General features: G+C 45.4%; 1 protein-coding gene across 1 annotated transcript in view; it reads right to left on the reverse strand.

Moving 5' to 3' along the window:
• Window positions 1–1,116: 1,116 nt before the first annotated feature.
• LOC135537893 (transitional endoplasmic reticulum ATPase-like) overlaps window positions 1,117–24,123 on the reverse strand; it is a 44,858-nt gene continuing 21,851 nt past the window's right edge. The window contains exons 12-16 of the mRNA XM_064963905.1: window positions 23,784–23,962; window positions 5,711–5,840; window positions 2,970–3,128; window positions 2,354–2,505; window positions 1,117–2,228 (exon numbers count right to left, since the gene is read on the reverse strand). Of these exons, the coding sequence (XP_064819977.1) occupies window positions 2,141–2,228; window positions 2,354–2,505; window positions 2,970–3,128; window positions 5,711–5,840; window positions 23,784–23,962 (708 nt within the window). The 3' untranslated portion in view covers window positions 1,117–2,140. The remainder of the gene's footprint in view (window positions 2,229–2,353; window positions 2,506–2,969; window positions 3,129–5,710; window positions 5,841–23,783; window positions 23,963–24,123) is intronic.

Raw genomic sequence — 24,123 nt, forward strand, 5'->3', positions numbered from 1 at the left:
CTTCCCTCCCTCACCCTCTTCCCTCCCTCACTCTCTTCCCTCCCTCACCCTCTTCCCTCCCTCGCCCTCTTCCCTCCCTCACCCTCTTCCCTCCCTCACTCTCTTCCCTCCCTCACCCTCTCCCTCACCCTCTTCCCTCCCTCGCCCTCTTCCCTCCCTCGCCCTCTTCCCTCCCTCGCTCTCTTCCCTCCCTCGCCCTCTTCCCTCCCTCACCCTCTTCCCTCCCTCACTCTCTTCCCTCCCTCACTCTCTTCCCTCCCTCACCCTCTTCCCTCCCTCACCCTCTTCCCTCCCTCACTCTCTTCCCTCCCTCACCCTCTCCCCTCCCTCTTCCCTCCCTCGCCCTCTTCCCTCCCTCGCCCTCTTCCCTCCCTCACTCTCTTCCCTCCGTCACCCTCTTCCCTCCCTCACTCTCTTCCCTCCCTCACTCTCTTCCCTCCCTCGCCCTCTTCCCTCCCTCGCCCTCTTCCCTCCCTCGCCCTCTTCCCTCCCTCACCCTCTTCCCTCCCTCGCTCTCTTCCCTCCCTCGCTCTCTTCCCTCCCTCGCCCTCTTCCCTCCCTCGCTCTCTTCCCTCCCTCGCCCTCTTCCCTCCCTCACTCTCTTCCCTCCCTCACTCTCTTCCCTCCCTCACCCTCTTCCCTCCCTCACCCTCTTCCCTCCCTCACTCTCTTCCCTCCCTCACCCCTCTCCCCTCCCTCTTCCCTCCCTCGCCCTCTTCCCTCCCTCGCCCTCTTCCCTCCCTCGCCCTCTTCCCTCCCTCACTCTCTTCCCTCCGTCACCCTCTTCCCTCCCTCGCTCTCTTCCCTCCCTCGCTCTCTTCCCTCCCTCGCCCTCTTCCCTCCCTCGCCCTCTTCCCTCCCTCGCCCTCTTCCCTCCCTCACCCTATTCCCTCCCTCTTCCCTCCCTCGCCCTCTTCCCTCCCTCGCCCTCTTCCCTCCCTCACTCTCTTCCCTCCCTCACTCTCTTCCCTCCCTCACCCTATTCCCTCCCTCACCCACCCTCTTCCCTCCCTCACCCTCTTCCCTCCCTCGCCCTCTTACCTCCCTCACCCTCTTCCACCTCCTCCGCTCTCTTTTCCCTCCTTTCCTCTTCCGTATTCCAATTGAGGGATACTATTATGTGACAGTAGTTTTATTAGTAAAACACAAACAGAAAAGGGCAAACACTCAATTTATTACATTTCAGATTTGAATCAGCATTCCTTCCATGATGACCATCTCAAACACGATAAGAACAACAATCCCCATTCACAGTTATATTCATTGTATTTTGACCATCCAGATTTGACAAATTCTTCTTCCAAGAAAAAACAAACAAACTCTAATTTCCTCAAATGCACCAGTTGTTATAATTATCAGTTGTTATGATGTAACAGTTGTTATGATGTATCAGTTGTTATGATGTATCAGTTGTTATAATTATCAGTTGTTATGATGTATCAGTTGTTATGATGTAACAGTTGTTATAATTATCAGTTGTTATGATGTAACAGTTGTTATAATTATCAGTTGTTATGATGTATCAGTTGTTATGATGTAACAGTTGTTATAATTATCAGTTGTTATGATGTATCAGTTGTTATGATGTAACAGTTGTTATGATGTATCAGTTGTTATGATGTATCAGTTGTTATGATGTAACAGTTGTTATGATGTAACAGTTATTATGATGTATCTTTTATTATGATGTATCAGTTGTTATGATGTAACAGTTGTTATGATGTAACAGTTGTTATGATGTAACAGTTGTTATGATGTATCTTTTATTATAATGTAACAGTTGTTATGATGTAACAGTTGTTATGATGTAACAGTTGTTATGATGTAACAGTTGTTATGATGTAACAGTTGTTATGATGTAACAGTTGTTATGATGTAACAGTTGTTATGATGTAACAGTTGTTATGATGTAACAGTTGTTATGATGTATCAGTTGTTATGATGTAACAGTTGTTATGATGTAACAGTTGTTATGATGTAACAGTTGTTATGAGAAACATCTAAGACACCGATAAGCTGAGAAGCACAAACGTTATGTGCTGTTAAAAGTTATTCTGTCCGTATTTGATTCCCACAACAGTCTAATTGATCCAGAGTTCCACATCATATGCAGGCAGGTGTGGTAGAGGTGATAGTCTTCTCACTGGTAGAGGTCATCCTCTACCTCATCTCTGAACTGCCCCCCTGACCCCGACCCTTGACCTCCGGACTGAGAGCCAGAGGGGAACCTGAGGAGAGAGAGAGGTCAGTGCACGAGAAGTGTGCCTGTGTTTATGTGTGTGTGTGCATACTTGCATATGAAAGTGTGAGCGTACAGTATGTGTGTGTGTGTGTGTCCCGGTCCAGTACATACCTGAAGTTCCCAAAGCCTCTGCTCTGCTGTAGTGTCTGGGCGAACATCTCATACTTCCTGATATCGTTGTCGCTGACGGAGCGCCGGGCGAACCTCATGGCCTCTTCAAAGTGATCCTTCCTGATCTCTGGAACAGGGTCACAGTCCTCATCCTGGACAGAGGAGGAGAGGGGAGGGGAGGGGGGGGGCAGAAAGAGAGAGAGAGGGGTTGGGTGGGTGTAAAGTTACATAATATTGGTGTATTGGTTGGGTGTGTGTGTGCTTTGTGTATACAAGGTTTAATGTGTGAGGTAGACAGTGTGTGATGTACTGTATGTGAGATGCAGTGTTGGTTGTGTAACAGCTGGGGGATTTGGCTGTCGATCTGTCTGTCTATCTGTCCCTCTCTCTGTCTGTCTCTATGTCTACCTGTCTGTCTCTCTGTCCATCTGTCTGTCTCTCTGTCTATCTCTATGTCTGTCTGTGTGTCTGTCTGTCTGTCAGTTAGATATATGGTATTGCAGTGTTAATGTTGTAACGTCTGTCTGTCTATCTGACCATCGCTATAGTGAGTGTGTGAGCTGCAGTGTTGGTGGTGTAACAGCAGACTGTCCGTCCGTCCGTCCGTCCGTCTCACCATGGCGGTGCCTGGGTGGGTCTGTCTCTGGCGCTCTGCTTTGATCTCAGCCTCTATGGCCTCTCTGATGGCCAGCTTACAGGCCCTCTGGCAGATCTCTGTCAGGTCTGCCCCACTGAAACCCTGGGTGATACCAGACAGGTAGGCCAGGTCTACATCCTGGTGTGTGTCGTTGTGAGAGGAGATGGGTGGGGGAGAGAGAGAGGAGAGGGGAGGGTGGAGAGAGAGGAGAGGGAGGAGGGGGAGAGGAGAGGGGGAGAGAGAGAGGGAGAGGGGGAGAGAGAGAGGAGAGGGAGAGATGGGAGAGGGGGAGAGAGAGAGGAGAGGGGGGAGAGAGGAGAGGGGAGGGGGGGGGGGGAGAGAGAGGGAGGGTGGGAGAGAGAGAGAGAGAGAGAGGAGAGGGGGGAGAGAGAGGAGAGGGTAGGGGGGAGAGAGAGGAGAGGGGGAGAGAGAGAGAGGGGGAGGGGGGGAGAGGGGGGGGAGAGAGGGAGAGGGGGGAGAGAGAGAGAGGAGAGGGTGGAGAGAGAGAGAGGAGAGGGTGGAGAGAGAGAGGAGGGGAGGGGGAGAGAGAGGAGAGGGGAGGGGGAGAGAGAGAGAGGAGAGGGGGAGAGAGAGAGAGGGGGGGGGAGAGAGAGAGAGAGGGAGAGGGGGAGAGAGAGAGAGAGGAGAGGGGGAGAGAGAGAGAGGAGAGGGGGAGAGAGAGGAGAGGGGGGAGAGAGAGAGGAGAGGGGAAGGGGGAGAGAGAGAGAGGAGAGGGGGGAGAGAGAGAGAGGAGAGGGGAGGGAGAGAGAGGAGAGGGGGGAGAGAGAGAGGAGAGGGGGGAGACAAAAATAGTTTATTATTATTATCATCATTATTATCGTGTGCCTGTGTGCCTGTGTGTCTACCCTGTCTTTCTTGTAGTATTAAATAATGTTTGTCCGTTAGGAAGGGGTTATATGGCACGGACCTAGGAAGAAAGGAATGTATGTGGAGATAAGAGAGGACAGGGAGGGCTCCTCCAGGGGTATGGTGTCTGGGGGAGCCTGGAACGGTCAGTTGAGGGGTTATAAACTGTGGTTAGACTCATGAGAAAATCCCTGTTGGTGTGTATGTGTGTGCGTCATTTAGGATGATATAAGAAGGAATGGATTTGTGAAAACTTTAGAGCTCTCGCAGATAAATTGGGTCCTGATCAATTGTGAGCTGGGAATTCTGTCTGTTTTATTTAAGAGCAGAACTTTACAACCTCTTGGTATCAGACAGATCAATATAGGTGGAATTTATGAACACGGATTAAAACATTACTTGACAGGGTCTCTGTCTTTGTGTGTGTCTGTATCTGTGTCTGTGTGTGTGTCTATGAGTGTCTATATGTGTGTATCTGTGTATGTCTGTCTATGTGTCTTTGAGTGTGTTCATGTGTCTGCGTCTGTCTATTTGTGTGTGTCTGTGAGTGTCTATATGTGTGTATCTGTGTCTATGTCTGTCTCTGTGTCTGTGTCTGTCTATATGTGTCTTTGAGTGTGTTAATGTGTCTTTGAGTGTGTGTGTGTCTATGTGTGTGTATGTCTTTGTGTGTCTGTGTGTGTCTATGTGTGTGTGTATGTCTATGTGTGTGTATGTCTGTGTTTCTATGTGTGTGTGTGTCTATGTGTGTGTATGTCTTTGTGTGTCTATGTGTGCGTATGTCTTTGTGTTTCTATGTGTGTGTGTGTCTATGTGTGTGTGTATGTCTATGTGTGTGTATGTCTGTGTTTCTATGTGTGTGTGTGTCTATGTGTGTGTGTGTCTTTGTGTTTCTATGTGTGTGTGTGTCTATGTGTGTGTATGTCTTTGTGTTTCTATGTGTGTGTGTGTCTTTGTGTGTCTATGTGTGTGTGTGTCTTTGTGTTTCTATGTGTGTGTGTGTCTATGTGTGTCTATGTGTGTGTATGTCTTTGTGTTTCTATGTGTGTATGTCTTTGTGTGTCTATGTGTGTGTATGTCTTTGTGTTTCTATGTGTGTGTGTGTCTTTGTGTGTCTATGTGTGTGTGTGTCTTTGTGTTTCTATGTGTGTGTGTGTCTATGTGTGTCTATGTGTGTGTATGTCTTTGTGTGTCTATGTGTGTGTATGTCTTTGTGTTTCTATGTGTGTGTGTCTTTGTGTTTCTATGTGTGTGTGTGTCTATGTGTGTGTATGTCTTTGTGTTTCTATGTGTGTGTGTCTTTGTGTTTCTATGTGTGTGTGTGTGTGTCTATGTGTGTGTATGTCTTTGTGTTTCTATGTCTTTGTGTTTCTATGTGTGTCTTTGTGTTTGTTAATGTGTCTATGTGTGTGTGTGTCTATGTGTGTGTATGTCTTTGTGTTTCTATGTGTGTGTATGTCTTTGTGTTTCTGTGTGTGTGTGTCTATGTGTGTGTGTGTGTGTGTTTCTATGTGTGTGTGTGTGTGTGTGTGTGTGTGTGTTTCTATGTGTGTGTGTGTCTATGTGTGTGTATGTCTTTGTGTTTCTATGTGTGTGTGTGTGTCTGTGTTTCTATGTGTGGGTATGTCTTTGTGTTTCTGTGTGTGTGTGTCTATGTGTGTGAGTGTGTGTGTCTATGTGTGTGTATGTCTATGTGTGTCTATGTGTGTCTCTGTCTGTGAGTGTGTGTGTCTATGTGTGTGTATGTCTATGTGTGTCTATGTGTGTCTCTGTCTGTGAGTGTCTATGTGTGTCTATGTGTGTCTGTGTCTGTGTGTGTGCGAGTCCATGTGTGAGTGTGTGTGTGTACTGACTCTGGCGATGGGGGACTTGCGTAGGTTTGCGTTGAGGATGGCGGTACGGGAGGCTGTGTCTGGTAGAGGGATGTAGATGAGCTGATCCAGCCTCCCTGGACGGAGGATAGCAGAGTCTATTATGTCAGGTCTGGAGGGGGAGGATAACAGAGTCTATTATATCAGGTCTGGAGGGGGAGGATAACAGAGTCTATTATATCAGGTCTGGAGGATAGCAGAGTCTATTATGTCAGGTCTGGAGGGGGAGGATAGCAGAGTCTATTATATCAGGTCTGGAGGATAACAGAGTCTATTATATCAGGTCTGGAGGGGGAGGATAACAGAGTCTATTATATCAGGTCTGGAGGATAGCAGAGTCTATTATGTCAGGTCTGGAGGGGGAGGATAGCAGAGTCTATTATGTCAGGTCTGGAGGGGGAGGATAACAGAGTCTATTATGTCAGGTCTGGAGGGGGAGGATAGCAGAGTCTATTATATCAGGTCTGGAGGATAGCAGAGTCTATTATGTCAGGTCTGGAGGGGGAGGATAGCAGAGTCTATTATGTCAGGTCTGGAGGGGGAGGATAACAGAGTCTATTATATCAGGTCTGGAGGGGGAGGATAGCAGAGTCTATTATGTCAGGTCTGGAGGGGGAGGATAGCAGAGTCTATTATATCAGGTCTGGAGGGGGAGGATAGCAGAGTCTATTATGTCAGGTCTGGAGGGGGAGGATAACAGAGTCTATTATGTCAGGTCTGGAGGGGGAGGATAGCAGAGTCTATTATATCAGGTCTGGAGGATAGCAGAGTCTATTATGTCAGGTCTGGAGGGGGAGGATAGCAGAGTCTATTATGTCAGGTCTGGAGGGGGAGGATAACAGAGTCTATTATGTCAGGTCTGGAGGGGGAGGATAGCAGAGTCTATTATGTCAGGTCTGGAGGGGAGGATAGCAGAGTCTATTATATCAGGTCTGGAGGGGGAGGATAGCAGAGTCTATTATGTCAGGTCTGGAGGGGGAGGATAACAGAGTCTATTATGTCAGGTCTGGAGGGGGAGGATAGCAGAGTCTATTATGTCAGGTCTGGAGGGGGAGGATAGCAGAGTCTATTATATCAGGTCTGGAGGGGGAGGATAACAGAGTCTATTATATCAGGTCTGGAGGATAGCAGAGTCTATTATATCAGGTCTGGAGGATAGCAGAGTCTATTATATCAGGTCTGGAGGGGGAGGATAGCAGAGTCTATTATATCAGGTCTGGAGGGGGAGGATAGCAGAGTCTATTATATCAGGTCTGGAGGGGGAGGATAGCAGAGTCTATTATATCAGGTCTGGAGGGGGAGGATAACAGAGTCTATTATATCAGGTCTGGAGGGGGAGGATAGCAGAGTCTATTATGTCAGGTCTGGAGGGGGGAGGATAGCAGAGTCTATTATATCAGGTCTGGAGGGGAGGATAGCAGAGTCTATTATATCAGGTCTGGAGGGGGAGGATAACAGAGTCTATTATATCAGGTCTGGAGGATAGCAGAGTCTATTATATCAGGTCTGGAGGATAGCAGAGTCTATTATATCAGGTCTGGAGGGGGAGGATAGCAGAGTCTATTATATCAGGTCTGGAGGGGGAGGATAGCAGAGTCTATTATGTCAGGTCTGGAGGATAACAGAGTCTATTATATCAGGTCTGGAGGATAGCAGAGTCTATTATATCAGGTCTGGAGGATAACAGAGTCTATTATATCAGGTCTGGAGGGGGAGGATAGCAGAGTCTATTATATCAGGTCTGGAGGGGGGAGGATAGCAGAGTCTATTATGTCAGGTCTGGAGGATAACAGAGTCTATTATATCAGGTCTGGAGGATAACAGAGTCTATTATATCAGGTCTGGAGGATAACAGAGTCTATTATATCAGGTCTGAAGGGGGAGGATAGCAGAGTCTATTATATCAGGTCTGGAGGATAACAGAGTCTATTATATCAGGTCTGGAGGGGGAGGATAGCAGAGTCTATTATATAAGGTCTGGAGGATAACAGAGTCTATTATATCAGGTCTGGAGGAGAACAGAGTCTATTATATCAGGTCTGGAGGGGGAGGATAACAGAGTCTATTATATCAGGTCTGGAGGGGAGGATAGCAGAGTCTATTATGTCAGGTCTGGAGGGGGGAGGATAACAGAGTCTATTATGTCAGGTCTGGAGGATAACAGAGTCTATTATATCAGGTCTGGAGGATAACAGAGTCTATTATATCAGGTCTGGAGGATAACAGAGTCTATTATGTCAGGTCTGGAGGGGGGAGGATAACAGAGTCTATTATGTCAGGTCTGGAGGGGGGAGGATAACAGAGTCTATTATATCAGGTCTGGAGGGGGAGGATAGCAGAGTCTATTATGTCAGGTCTGGAGGGGGGAGGATAACAGAGTCTATTATGTCAGGTCTGGAGGATAACAGAGTCTATTATATCAGGTCTGGAGGATAACAGAGTCTATTATATCAGGTCTGGAGGGGGGAGGATAACAGAGTCTATTATATCAGGTCTGGAGGATAGCAGAGTCTATTATATCAGGTCTGGAGGGGGAGGATAGCAGAGTCTATTATGTCAGGTCTGGAGGGGGGAGGATAACAGAGTCTATTATATCAGGTCTGGAGGATAACAGAGTCTATTATATCAGGTCTGGAGGGGGGAGGATAGCAGAGTCTATTATATCAGGTCTGGAGGGGGAGGATAGCAGAGTCTATTATATCAGGTCTGGAGGATAGCAGAGTCTATTATATCAGGTCTGGAGGGGGAGGATAGCAGAGTCTATTATATCAGGTCTGGAGGGGGAGGATAGCAGAGTCTATTATATCAGGTCTGGAGGATAGCAGAGTCTATTATATCAGGTCTGGAGGGGGAGGATAGCAGAGTCTATTATATCAGGTCTGGAGGATAACAGAGTCTATTATATCAGGTCTGGAGGGGGGAGGATAACAGAGTCTATTATGTCAGGTCTGGAGGATAACAGAGTCTATTATATCAGGTCTGGAGGATAGCAGAGTCTATTATGTCAGGTCTGGAGGGGGAGGATAGCAGAGTCTATTATGTCAGGTCTGGAGGATAGCAGAGTCTATTATGTCAGGTCTGGAGGATAACAGAGTCTATTATATCAGGTCTGAAGGGGGAGGATAGCAGAGTCTATTATATCAGGTCTGGAGGATAACAGAGTCTATTATATCAGGTCTGGAGGATAACAGAGTCTATTATATCAGGTCTGGAGGGGGGAGGATAGCAGAGTCTATTATATCAGGTCTGGAGGGGGAGGATAACAGAGTCTATTATATCAGGTCTGGAGGATAGCAGAGTCTATTATATCAGGTCTGGAGGGGGAGGATAACAGAGTCTATTATATCAGGTCTGGAGGATAGCAGAGTCTATTATATCAGGTCTGGAGGGGGGAGGATAACAGAGTCTATTATATCAGGTCTGGAGGGGGAGGATAACAGAGTCTATTATATCAGGTCTGGAGGAGAACAGAGTCTATTATATCAGGTCTGGAGGGGGAGGATAACAGAGTCTATTATATCAGGTCTGGAGGATAGCAGAGTCTATTATGTCAGGTCTGGAGGATAACAGAGTCTATTATATCAGGTCTGGAGGAGAACAGAGTCTATTATATCAGGTCTGGAGGAGAACAGAGTCTATTATATCAGGTCTGGAGGATAGCAGAGTCTATTATATCAGGTCTGGAGGATAACAGAGTCTATTATATCAGGTCTGGAGGATAGCAGAGTCTATTATATCAGGTCTGAAGGGGGAGGATAGCAGAGTCTATTATATCAGGTCTGGAGGATAACAGAGTCTATTATATCAGGTCTGGAGGATAGCAGAGTCTATTATATCAGGTCTGGAGGATAGCAGAGTCTATTATATCAGGTCTGGAGGATAACAGAGTCTATTATATCAGGTCTGGAGGATAACAGAGTCTATTATATCAGGTCTGGAGGGGGAGGATAGCAGAGTCTATTATATCAGGTCTGGAGGGGGAGGATAACAGAGTCTATTATATCAGGTCTGGAGGATAGCAGAGTCTATTATATCAGGTCTGGAGGGGGAGGATAACAGAGTCTATTATATCAGGTCTGGAGGGGGAGGATAACAGAGTCTATTATATCAGGTCTGGAGGGGGAGGATAACAGAGTCTATTATGTCAGGTCTGGAGGATAACAGAGTCTATTATATCAGGTCTGGAGGGGGAGGATAGCAGAGTCTATTATATCAGGTCTGGAGGATAACAGAGTCTATTATATCAGGTCTGGAGGGGGAGGATAACAGAGTCTATTATATCAGGTCTGGAGGAGAACAGAGTCTATTATATCAGGTCTGGAGGGGGAGGATAACAGAGTCTATTATATCAGGTCTGGAGGATAACAGAGTCTATTATATCAGGTCTGGAGGATAACAGAGTCTATTATATCAGGTCTGGAGGGGGAGGATAACAGAGTCTATTATATCAGGTCTGGAGGGGGAGGATAGCAGAGTCTATTATATCAGGTCTGGAGGGGGAGGATAGCAGAGTCTATTATATCAGGTCTGGAGGGGGAGGATAACAGAGTCTATTATATCAGGTCTGGAGGGGGGAGGATAACAGAGTCTATTATATCAGGTCTGGAGGGGGAGGATAACAGAGTCTATTATATCAGGTCTGGAGGGGGAGGATAACAGAGTCTATTATATCAGGTCTGGAGGGGGAGGATAACAGAGTCTATTATATCAGGTCTGGAGGATAGCAGAGTCTATTATATCAGGTCTGGAGGGGGAGGATAACAGAGTCTATTATATCAGGTCTGGAGGGGGAGGATAACAGAGTCTATTATATCAGGTCTGGAGGGGGAGGATAACAGAGTCTATTATATCAGGTCTGGAGGGGAGGATAGCAGAGTCTATTATATCAGGTCTGGAGGATAGCAGAGTCTATTATATCAGGTCTGGAGGGGGAGGATAGCAGAGTCTATTATATCAGGTCTGGAGGATAACAGAGTCTATTATATCAGGTCTGGAGGATAACAGAGTCTATTATATCAGGTCTGGAGGGGGGAGGATAGCAGAGTCTATTATATCAGGTCTGGAGGATAACAGAGAGGTCTGGAGGGGGAGGATAACAGAGTCTATTATATCAGGTCTGGAGGATAACAGAGTCTATTATATCAGGTCTGGAGGATAGCAGAGTCTATTATGTCAGGTCTGGAGGGGGAGGATAGCAGAGTCTATTATGTCAGGTCTGGAGGATAGCAGAGTCTATTATGTCAGGTCTGGAGGATAACAGAGTCTATTATATCAGGTCTGAGGGGGAGGATAGCAGAGTCTATTATTATGGAGGATCAGGTCTCAGGGGAGGATAACAGAGTCTATTATATCAGGTCTGGAGGGGGAGGATAGCAGAGTCTATTATATCAGGTCTGGAGGGGGAGGATAACAGAGTCTATTATATCAGGTCTGGAGGATAGCAGAGTCTATTATATCAGGTCTGGAGGGGGAGGATAACAGAGTCTATTATATCAGGTCTGGAGGGGGAGAACAGAGTCTATTATATCAGGTCTGGGGGGAGGATAACAGAGTCTATTATATCAGGTCTGGAGGATAACAGAGTCTATTATATCAGGTCTGGAGGGGGGAGGATAACAGAGTCTATTATATCAGGTCTGGAGGATAACAGAGTCTATTATATCAGGTCTGGAGGGGGAGGATAACAGAGTCTATTATATCAGGTCTGGAGGGGGAGGATAACAGAGTCTATTATATCAGGTCTGGAGGAGAACAGAGTCTATTATGTCAGGTCTGGAGGGGGGAGGATAACAGAGTCTATTATATCAGGTCTGGAGGATAGCAGAGTCTATTATATCAGGTCTGGAGGATAACAGAGTCTATTATATCAGGTCTGGAGGAGAACAGAGTCTATTATATCAGGTCTGGAGGAGAACAGAGTCTATTATATCAGGTCTGGAGGATAGCAGAGTCTATTATATCAGGTCTGGAGGATAACAGAGTCTATTATATCAGGTCTGGAGGATAGCAGAGTCTATTATATCAGGTCTGAAGGGGGAGGATAGCAGAGTCTATTATATCAGGTCTGGAGGATAACAGAGTCTATTATATCAGGTCTGGAGGATAGCAGAGTCTATTATATCAGGTCTGGAGGATAGCAGAGTCTATTATATCAGGTCTGGAGGATAACAGAGTCTATTATATCAGGTCTGGAGGATAACAGAGTCTATTATATCAGGTCTGGAGGGGGGAGGATAGCAGAGTCTATTATATCAGGTCTGGAGGGGGGAGGATAACAGAGTCTATTATATCAGGTCTGGAGGGGGAGGATAACAGAGTATATTATATCAGGTCTGGAGGAGAACAGAGTCTATTATATCAGGTCTGGAGGGGGAGGATAACAGAGTCTATTATATCAGGTCTGGAGGATAACAGAGTCTATTATATCAGGTCTGGAGGGGGAGGATAACAGAGTCTATTATATCAGGTCTGGAGGATAACAGAGTCTATTATATCAGGTCTGGAGGGGGGAGGATAACAGAGTCTATTATATCAGGTCTGGAGGGGAGGATAACAGAGTCTATTATATCAGGTCTGGAGGAGAACAGAGTCTATTATATCATAGGGGGAGGATAACAGAGTCTATTATATCAGGTCTGGAGGATAGCAGAGTCTATTATATCAGGTCTGGAGGATAACAGAGTCTATTATATCAGGTCTGGAGGAGAACAGAGTCTATTATATCAGGTCTGGAGGAGAACAGAGTCTATTATATCAGGTCTGGAGGATAGCAGAGTCTATTATATCAGGTCTGGAGGATAACAGAGTCTATTATATCAGGTCTGGAGGATAGCAGAGTCTATTATATCAGGTCTGGAGGGGGAGGATAGCAGAGTCTATTATATCAGGTCTGGAGGATAACAGAGTCTATTATATCAGGTCTGGAGGATAACAGAGTCTATTATATCAGGTCTGGAGGATAGCAGGTCTATTATATCAGGATAACAGAGTCTATTATATCAGGTCTGGAGGATAACAGAGTCTATTATATCAGGTCTGGAGGGGGGAGGATAGCAGAGTCTATTATATCAGGTCTGGAGGGGGAGGATAACAGAGTCTATTATATCAGGTCTGGAGGATAGCAGAGTCTATTATATCAGGTCTGGAGGGGAGGATAACAGAGTCTATTATATCAGGTCTGGAGGGGGAGGATAACAGAGTCTATTATATCAGGTCTGGGGGGAGGATAACAGAGTCTATTATATCAGGTCTGGAGGGGGAGGATAACAGAGTCTATTATATCAGGTCTGGAGGATAACAGAGTCTATTATATCAGGTCTGGAGGGGGAGGATAACAGAGTCTATTATATCAGGTCTGGAGGATAACAGAGTCTATTATATCAGGTCTGGAGGGGGGAGAGTCTATTATATCAGGTCAGAGTCTATTATATCAGGTCTGGAGGGGGAGGATAGCAGAGTCTATTATATCAGGTCTGGAGGGGGAGGATAACAGAGTCTATTATATCAGGTCTGGAGGGGGAGGATAACAGAGTCTATTATATCAGGTCTGGAGGGGGAGGATAACAGGAGGTCTGGGGGGAGGAACAGAGTCTATTATATCAGGTCTGGAGGGGGAGGATAACAGAGTCTATTATATCAGGTCTGGAGGGGGAGGATAACAGAGTCTATTATATCAGGTCTGGAGGATAACAGAGTCTATTATATCAGGTCTGGAGGATAACAGAGTCTATTATATCAGGTCTGGAGGGGGAGGATAACAGAGTCTATTATATCAGGTCTGGAGGATAACAGAGTCTATTATATCAGGTCTGGAGGGGGAGGATAGCAGAGTCTATTATATCAGGTCTGGAGGATAACAGAGTCTATTATATCAGGTCTGGAGGGGGAGGATAACAGAGTCTATTATATCAGGTCTGGAGGATAACAGAGTCTATTATATCAGGTCTGGAGGGGGGAGGATAGCAGAGTCTATTATATCAGGTCTGGAGGGGGGAGGATAGCAGAGTCTATTATATCAGGTCTGGAGGTAACAGAGTCTATTATGTCAGGTCTGGAGGATAGCAGAGTCTATTATATCAGGTCTGGAGGATAACAGAGTCTATTATATCAGGTCTGGAGGGGGATAACAGAGTCTATTATATCAGGTCTGGAGGGGGAGGATAACAGAGTCTATTATATCAGGTCTGGAGGATAACAGAGTCTATTATATCAGGTCTGGAGGATAACAGAGTCTATTATATCAGGTCTGGAGGGGGAGGATAACAGAGTCTATTATATCAGGTCTGGAGGGGGAGGATAACAGAGTCTATTATATCAGGTCTGGAGGGGGAGGATAACAGAGTCTATTATATCAGGTCTGGAGGGGGAGGATAACAGAGTCTATTATATCAGGTCTGGAGGATAACAGAGTCTATTATATCAGGTCTGGAGGGGGAGGATAGCAGAGTCTATTATATCAGGTCTGGAGGATAACAGAGTCTATTATATCAGGTCTGGAGGGGAGGATAACAGAGTCTATTATATCAGGTCTGAGAACAGAGTCTATTATATCAGGTCTGGAGGATAACAGAGTCTATTATATCAGGTCTGGAGGATAACAGAGTCTATTATATCAGGTCTGGAGGATAACAGAGTCTATTATATCAGGTCTGGATATCAGGGGAGGATAACAGAGTCTATTATATCAGGTCTGGAGGAGGATAACAGAGTCTATTATATCAGGTCTGGAGGAGAACAGAGTCTATTATATCAGGTCTGGAGGATAACAGAGTCTATTATATCAGGTCTGGAGGATAACAGAGTCTATTATATCAGGTCTGGAGGATAACAGAGTCTATATATCAGGTCTGGAGGGGGAGGATAACAGAGTCTATTATATCAGGTCTGGAGGATAACAGAGTCTATTATATCAGGTCTGGAGGGGGAGGATAACAGAGTCTATTATATCAGGAGGATAACAGAGTCTATTATATCAGGTCTGGAGGGGGAGGATAGCAGAGTCTATTATATCAGGTCTGGAGGATAGCAGAGTCTATTATATCAGGTCTGGAGGGGAGGATAGCAGAGTCTATTATATCAGGTCTGGAGGGGGAGGATAACAGAGTCTATTATATCAGGTCTGGAGGATAACAGAGTCTATTATATCAGGTCTGGAGGGGGAGGATAACAGAGTCTATTATATCAGGTCTGGAGGGGGAGGATAGCAGAGTCTATTATATCAGGTCTGGAGGGGGAGGATAACAGAGTCTATTATATCAGGTCTGGAGGGGGAGGATAGCAGAGTCTATTATATCAGGTCTGGAGGAGAACAGAGTCTATTATATCAGGTCTGGAGGGGGAGGATAACAGAGTCTATTATATCAGGTCTGGAGGATAACAGAGTCTATTATATCAGGTCTGGAGGATAACAGAGTCTATTATATCAGGTCTGGAGGGGGGAGGATAACAGAGTCTATTATATCAGGTCTGGAGGATAGCAGAGTCTATTATATCAGGTCTGGAGGGGGAGGAAAACAGAGTCTATTATATCAGGTCTGGAAGGGGAGGATAGCAGAGTCTATTATATCAGGTCTGGAGGGGGAGGATAACAGAGTCTATTATATCAGGTCTGGAGGGGGAGGATAACAGAGTCTATTATATCAGGTCTGGAGGGGAGGATAACAGAGTCTATTATATCAGGTCTGGAGGGGGAGGATAACAGAGTCTATTATATCAGGTCTGGAGGATAACAGAGTCTATTATATCAGGTCTGGAGGGGGAGGATAACAGAGTCTATTATATCAGGTCTGGAGGATAACAGAGTCTATTATATCAGGTCTGGAGGGGGAGGATAACAGAGTCTATTATATCAGGTCTGGAGGGGGAGGATAACAGAGTCTATTATATCAGGTCTGGAGGGGGAGGATAACAGAGTCTATTATATCAGGTCTGGAGGATAACAGAGTCTATTATATCAGGTCTGGAGGATAACAGAGTCTATTATGTCAGGTCTGGAGGGGGAGGAAAACAGAGTCTATTATATCAGGTCTGGAGGGGGAGGAAAACAGAGTCTATTATATCAGGTCTGGAGGATAACAGAGTCTATTATGTCAGGTCTGGAGGGGGGAGGATAACAGAGTCTATTATATCAGGTCTGGAGGGGGAGGATAACAGAGTCTATTATGTCAGGTCTGGAGGATAACAGAGTCTATTATATCAGGTCTGGAGGGGGGAGTATAACAGAGTCTATTATATCAGGTCTGGAGGATAACAGAGTCTATTATATCAGGTCTGGAGGGGGAGGATAACAGAGTCTATTATATCAGGTCTGGAGGATAACATAGTCTATTATATCAGGTCTGGAGGATAACAGAGTCTATTATATCAGGTCTGGAGGATAACAGAGTCTATTATATCAGGTCTGGAGGGGGAGGATAACAGAGTCTATTATATCAGGTCTGGAGGATAACAGAGTCTATTATATCAGGTCTGGAGGGGGAGGATAACAGAGTCTATTATATCAGGTCTGGAGGATAACAGAGTCTATTATATCAGGTCTGGAGGGGGAGGATAGCAGAGTCTATTATATCAGGTCTGGAGGGGGAGGATAACAGAGTCTATTATATCAGGTCTGGAGGATAACAGAGTCTATTATATCAGGTCTGGAGGGGGAGGATAACAGAGTCTATTATATCAGGTCTGGAGGAGAACAGAGTCTATTATATCAGGTCTGGAGGGGGAGGATAACAGAGTCTATTATATCAGGTCTGGAGGATAACAGAGTCTATTATATCAGGTCTGGAGGGGGAGGATAACAGAGTCTATTATATCAGGTCTGGAGGGGGGAGGATAACAGAGTCTATTATATCAGGTCTGGAGGGGAGGATAACAGAGTCTATTATATCAGGTCTGGAGGATAACAGAGTCTATTATATCAGGTCTGGAGGGGAGGATAACAGAGTCTATTATATCAGGTCTGGAGGAGAACAGAGTCTATTATATCAGGTCTGGAGGATAACAGAGTCTATTATATCAGGTCTGGAGGGGGGAGGATAACAGAGTCTATTATATCAGGTCTGGAGGGGAGGATAACAGAGTCTATTATATCAGGTCTGGAGGGGGAGGATAACAGAGTCTATTATATCAGGTCTGGAGGGGAGGATAACAGAGTCTATTATATCAGGTCTGGAGGGGAGGATAACAGAGTCTATTATATCAGGTCTGGAGGATAACAGAGTCTATTATATCAGGTCTGGAGGGGGAGGATAACAGAGTCTATTATATCAGGTCTGGAGGGGGAGGATAACAGAGTCTATTATATCAGGTCTGGAGGAGAACAGAGTCTATTATATCAGGTCTGGAGGATAGCAGAGTCTATTATATCAGGTCTGGAGGATAGCAGAGTCTAATATATCAGGTCTGGAGGATAGCAGAGTCTATTATATCAGGTCTGGAGGATAACAGAGTCTAATATATCAGGTCTGGAGGATAGCAGAGTCTATTATATCAGGTCTGGAGGATAACAGAGTCTAATATATCAGGTCTGGAGGATAACAGAGTCTAATATATCAGGTCTGGAGGATAGCAGAGTCTATTATATCAGGTCTGGAGGGGGGAGGATAACAGAGTCTATTATATCAGGTCTGGAGGATAACAGAGTCTATTATATCAGGTCTGGAGGGGGGAGGATAACAGAGTCTATTATATCAGGTCTGGAGGATAACAGAGTCTATTATGTCAGGTCTGGAGGATAGCAGAGTCTATTATATCAGGTCTGGAGGATAACAGAGTCTATTATATCAGGTCTGGAGGGGGAGGATAACAGAGTCTATTATATCAGGTCTGGAGGGGGAGGATAACAGAGTCTATTATATCAGGTCTGGAGGATAACAGAGTCTATTATATCAGGTCTGGAGGGGGAGGATAGCAGAGTCTATTATATCAGGTCTGGAGGGGGAGGATAGCAGAGTCTATTATATCAGGTCTGGAGGGGGAGGATAACAGAGTCTATTATATCAGGTCTGGAGGGGGAGGATAACAGAGTCTATTATATCAGGTCTGGAGGATAACAGAGTCTATTATATCAGGTCTGGAGGGGGAGGATAGCAGAGTCTATTATATCAGGTCTGGAGGAGAACAGAGTCTATTATATCAGGTCTGGAGGGGGAGGATAACAGAGTCTATTATATCAGGTCTGGAGGATAACAGAGTCTATTATATCAGGTCTGGAGGATAACAGAGTCTATTATATCAGGTCTGGAGGATAACAGAGTCTATTATATCAGGTCTGGAGGGGGAGGATAACAGAGTCTATTATATCAGGTCTGGAGGGGGAGGATAACAGAGTCTATTATATCAGGTCTGGAGGATAACAGAGTCTATTATATCAGGTCTGGAGGATAACAGAGTCTATTATATCAGGTCTGGAGGATAACAGAGTCTATTATATCAGGTCTGGAGGATAACAGAGTCTATTATATCAGGTCTGGAGGGGGAGGATAACAGAGTCTATTATATCAGGTCTGGAGGATAACAGAGTCTATTATATCAGGTCTGGAGGGGGAGGATAACAGAGTCTATTATATCAGGTCTGGAGGATAACAGAGTCTATTATATCAGGTCTGGAGGGGGAGGATAACAGAGTCTATTATATCAGGTCTGGAGGATAACAGAGTCTATTATATCAGGTCTGGAGGGGGAGGATAGCAGAGTCTATTATATCAGGTCTGGAGGGGGAGGATAACAGAGTCTATTATATCAGGTCTGGAGGATAACAGAGTCTATTATATCAGGTCTGGAGGGGGAGGATAACAGAGTCTATTATATCAGGTCTGGAGGGGGAGGATAGCAGAGTCTATTATATCAGGTCTGGAGGGGGAGGATAACAGAGTCTATTATATCAGGTCTGGAGGGGGAGGATAACAGAGTCTATTATATCAGGTCTGGAGGATAACAGAGTCTATTATATCAGGTCTGGAGGGGGAGGATAACAGAGTCTATTATATCAGGTCTGGAGGATAACAGAGTCTATTAACAGGTCTATTATATCAGGTCTGGAGGATAACAGAGTCTATTATATCAGGTCTGGAGGGGGAGGATAACAGAGTCTATTATATCAGGTCTGGAGGATAACAGAGTCTATTATATCAGGTCTGGAGGGGGAGGATAACAGAGTCTATTATATCAGGTCTGGAGGGGGAGGATAACAGAGTCTATTATATCAGGTCTGGAGGGGAGGATAACAGAGTCTATTATATCAGGTCTGGAGGGGGAGGATAACAGAGTCTATTATATCAGGAGGGGGAGGATAACAGAGTCTATTATATCAGGTCTGGAGGGGGAGGATAACAGAGTCTATTATATCAGGTCTGGAGGATAACAGAGTCTATTATATCAGGTCTGGAGGGGGAGGATAACAGAGTCTATTATATCAGGTCTGGAGGATAACAGAGTCTATTATATCAGGTCTGGAGGGGGAGGATAACAGAGTCTATTATATCAGGTCTGGAGGGGGGAGGATAACAGAGTCTATTATATCAGGTCTGGAGGGGGAGGATAACAGAGTCTATTATATCAGGTCTGGAGGATAACAGAGTCTATTATATCAGGTCTGGAGGGGGAGGATAACAGAGTCTATTATATCAGGTCTGGAGGATAACAGAGTCTATTATATCAGGTCTGGAGGATAACAGAGTCTATTATATCAGGTCTGGAGGATAACAGAGTCTATTATATCAGGTCTGGAGGGGGGAGGATAACAGAGTCTATTATATCAGGTCTGGAGGGGGAGGATAACAGAGTCTATTATATCAGGTCTGGAGGATAACAGAGTCTATTATATCAGGTCTGGAGGGGGAGGATAACAGAGTCTATTATATCAGGTCTGGAGGATAACAGAGTCTATTATATCAGGTCTGGAGGGGGGAGGATAACAGAGTCTATTATATCAGGTCTGGAGGGGGAGGATAACAGAGTCTATTATATCAGGTCTGGAGGATAACAGAGTCTATTATATCAGGTCTGGAGGATAACAGAGTCTATTATATCAGGTCTGGAGGGGGAGGATAACAGAGTCTATTATATCAGGTCTGGAGGATAACAGAGTCTATTATATCAGGTCTGGAGGGGAGGATAACAGAGTCTATTATATCAGGTCTGGAGGGGGAGGATAACAGAGTCTATTATATCAGGTCTGGAGGGGGAGGATAGCAGAGTCTATTATATCAGGTCTGGAGGGGGAGGATAACAGAGTCTATTATATCAGGTCTGGAGGATAACAGAGTCTATTATATCAGGTCTGGAGGGGAGGATAACAGAGTCTATTATATCAGGTCTGGAGGAGAACAGAGTCTATTATATCAGGTCTGGAGGGGAGGATAACAGAGTCTATTATATCAGGTCTGGAGGATAACAGAGTCTATTATATCAGGTCTGGAGGGGAGGATAACAGAGTCTATTATATCAGGTCTGGAGGGGGAGGATAACAGAGTCTATTATATCAGGTCTGGAGGGGAGGATAACAGAGTCTATTATATCAGGTCTGGAGGATAACAGAGTCTATTATATCAGGTCTGGAGGGGGAGGATAACAGAGTCTATTATATCAGGTCTGGAGGATAACAGAGTCTATTATATCAGGTCTGGAGGATAACAGAGTCTATTATATCAGGTCTGGAGGGGAGGATAACAGAGTCTATTATATCAGGTCTGGAGGGGGAGGATAACAGAGTCTATTATATCAGGTCTGGAGGGGGAGGATAACAGAGTCTATTATATCAGGTCTGGAGGGGAGGATAACAGAGTCTATTATATCAGGTCTGGAGGGGGAGGATAACAGAGTCTATTATATCAGGTCTGGAGGATAACAGAGTCTATTATATCAGGTCTGGAGGGGAGGATAACAGAGTCTATTATATCAGGTCTGGAGAGATAACAGAGTCTATTATATCAGGTCTGGAGGATAGCAGAGTCTATTATATCAGGTCTGGAGGATAGCAGAGTCTATTATATCAGGTCTGGAGGATAGCAGAGTCTATTATATCAGGTCTGGAGGATAACAGAGTCTAATATATCAGGTCTGGAGGATAGCAGAGTCTATTATATCAGGTCTGGAGGATAACAGAGTCTAATATATCAGGTCTGGAGGATAACAGAGTCTAATATATCAGGTCTGGAGGATAGCAGAGTCTATTATATCAGGTCTGGAGGGGGGAGGATAACAGAGTCTATTATATCAGGTCTGGAGGATAACAGAGTCTATTATATCAGGTCTGGAGGGGGGAGGATAACAGAGTCTATTATATCAGGTCTGGAGGATAACAGAGTCTATTATATCAGGTCTGGAGGGGGGAGGATAGCAGAGTCTATTATATCAGGTCTGGAGGATAACAGAGTCTATTATATCAGGTCTGGAGGATAGCAGAGTCTATTATATCAGGTCTGGAGGATAACAGAGTCTATTATATCAGGTCTGGAGGGGGAGGATAACAGAGTCTATTATATCAGGTCTGGAGGGGAGGATAACAGAGTCTATTATATCAGGTCTGGAGGATAACAGAGTCTATTATATCAGGTCTGGAGGATAACAGAGTCTATTATATCAGGTCTGGAGGGGGAGGATAGCAGAGTCTATTATATCAGGTCTGGAGGGGGGAGGATAACAGAGTCTATTATATCAGGTCTGGAGGATAACAGAGTCTATTATATCAGGTCTGGAGGATAACAGAGTCTATTATATCAGGTCTGGAGGGGGGAGGATAACAGAGTCTATTATATCAGGTCTGGAGGGGGAGGATAACAGAGTCTATTATATCAGGTCTGGAGGAGAACAGAGTCTATTATATCAGGTCTGGAGGATAACAGAGTCTATTATATCAGGTCTGGAGGATAACAGAGTCTATTATATCAGGTCTGGAGGATAGCAGAGTCTATTATATCAGGTCTGGAGGGGGAGGATAACAGAGTCTATTATATCAGGTCTGGAGGATAGCAGAGTCTATTATATCAGGTCTGGAGGATAGCAGAGTCTATTATATCAGGTCTGGAGGGGGAGGATAACAGAGTCTATTAATCAGGTCTGGAGGATAACAGAGTCTATTATATCAGGTCTGGAGGGGAGGATAACAGAGTCTATTATATCAGGTCTGGAGGGGAGGATAACAGAGTCTATTATATCAGGTCTGGAGGATAACAGAGTCTATTATATCAGGTCTGGAGGGGGAGGATAACAGAGTCTATTATATCAGGTCTGGAGGATAGCAGAGTCTATTATATCAGGTCTGGAGGATAACAGAGTCTATTATATCAGGTCTGGAGGATAGCAGAGTCTATTATATCAGGTCTGGAGGGGGAGGATAACAGAGTCTATTATATCAGGTCTGGAGGATAACAGAGTCTATTATATCAGGTCTGGAGGGGGAGGATAACAGAGTCTATTATATCAGGTCTGGAGGATAACAGAGTCTATTATATCAGGTCTGGAGGGGGGAGGATAACAGAGTCTATTATATCAGGTCTGGAGGGGGGAGGATAGCAGAGTCTATTATATCAGGTCTGGAGGATAACAGAGTCTATTATATCAGGTCTGGAGGGGGAGGATAACAGAGTCTATTATATCAGGTCTGGAGGATAACAGAGTCTATTATATCAGGTCTGGAGGGGGAGGATAACAGAGTCTATTATATCAGGTCTGGAGGATAACAGAGTCTATTATATCAGGTCTGGAGGGGGAGGATAACAGAGTCTATTATATCAGGTCTGGAGGGGGAGGATAACAGAGTCTATTATATCAGGTCTGGAGGGGGAGGATAACAGAGTCTATTATATCAGGTCTGGAGGATAACAGAGTCTATTATATCAGGTCTGGAGGGGGGAGGATAACAGAGTCTATTATATCAGGTCTGGAGGATAGCAGAGTCTATTATATCAGGTCTGGAGGATAACAGAGTCTATTATATCAGGTCTGGAGGATAACAGAGTCTATTATATCAGGTCTGGAGGATAACAGAGTCTATTATATCAGGTCTGGAGGGGGGAGGATAACAGAGTCTATTATATCAGGTCTGGAGGGGGAGGATAACAGAGTCTATTATATCAGGTCTGGAGGGGGAGGATAGCAGAGTCTATTATATCAGGTCTGGAGGGGGAGGATAACAGAGTCTATTATATCAGGTCTGGAGGGGAGGATAACAGAGTCTATTATATCAGGTCTGGAGGGGAGGATAACAGAGTCTATTATATCAGGTCTGGAGGGGGAGGATAACAGAGTCTATTATATCAGGTCTGGAGGATAACAGAGTCTATTATATCAGGTCTGGAGGGGGGAGGATAACAGAGTCTATTATATCAGGTCTGGAGGGGGAGGAGGGATTAAAGAGGGAGGGAGTGGAGTGGTAGCTCCTATAATAAAGACCCCCCCCCGCCACACCCCTCTAACAGTTGGTAGCTCCTATAATAAAGACCCCCCCCCCACATCTCTCTAACTGTTGGTAGCTCCTATAATAAAGACCCCCCCCCCCACATTCCTCTAACTGTTGGTAGCTCCTATAATAAAGACCCCCCCCCCCCACATTCCTCTAACTGTTGGTAGCTCCTATAATAAAGACCACCCCCCCACATCACTCCACCTGTCGGTAGCTCCTATAATAATGACCCCACAGCCCTCTACCTGTTGGTAGCTCCTATAATAAAGACCCCCCCCACATCCCTCTAACTGTTGGTAGCTCCTATAATAAAGACCCCCCCCCCCGCCACACCCCTCTAACAGTTGGTAGCTCCAATAATAAAGACCCCCCCCCCCACATCCCTCTAACTGTTGGTAGCTCCTATAATAAAGACCCCCCGCCACACCCCTCTAACAGTTGGTAGCTCCTATAATCAAGACCCCTCCACATCCCTCTACCTGTTGGTAGCTCCTATAATAAAGACCCCCCCCCCCACATCCCTCTACCTGTTGGTAGCTCCTATAATAAAGACCCCCCACATCCCTCTACCTGTTGGTAGCTCCTATAATAAAGACCCCCCACATCCCTCTACCTGTTGGTAGCTCCTATAATCAAGACCCCCCCACATCCCTCTACCTGTTGGTAGCTCCTATAATAAAGACGTTCTTCTTGTTGGACATTCCGTCCATCTCCGTGAGGATCTGGTTGATGACCCTGTCGGCCGCGCCCCCTGCGTCCCCGGCTCCGCCCCCTCTGGACTTGGCAATGGAGTCCAGCTCGTCAAAGAACAGGATGCAGGGGGCCGCCTGTCTGGCCTGGGGTTAGAGGTCAGAGGTCAGGGAATAGGAGGTTAGGAAAGAACAGGATGCAGGATGCCACCTGTCTGGCCAGAGGTCAGATGATAGAGGTCAGAGGTCAGGAATGTATTTGTCAAGAAGATCTATGTCACTATTATGTCAGTTTCTGTCTCTCCAAA

This window comes from Oncorhynchus masou, unplaced genomic scaffold (assembly GCF_036934945.1).
Source record: "Oncorhynchus masou masou isolate Uvic2021 unplaced genomic scaffold, UVic_Omas_1.1 unplaced_scaffold_869, whole genome shotgun sequence".
In the NCBI taxonomy this organism is placed as follows: Eukaryota; Metazoa; Chordata; class Actinopteri; order Salmoniformes; family Salmonidae; genus Oncorhynchus; species Oncorhynchus masou.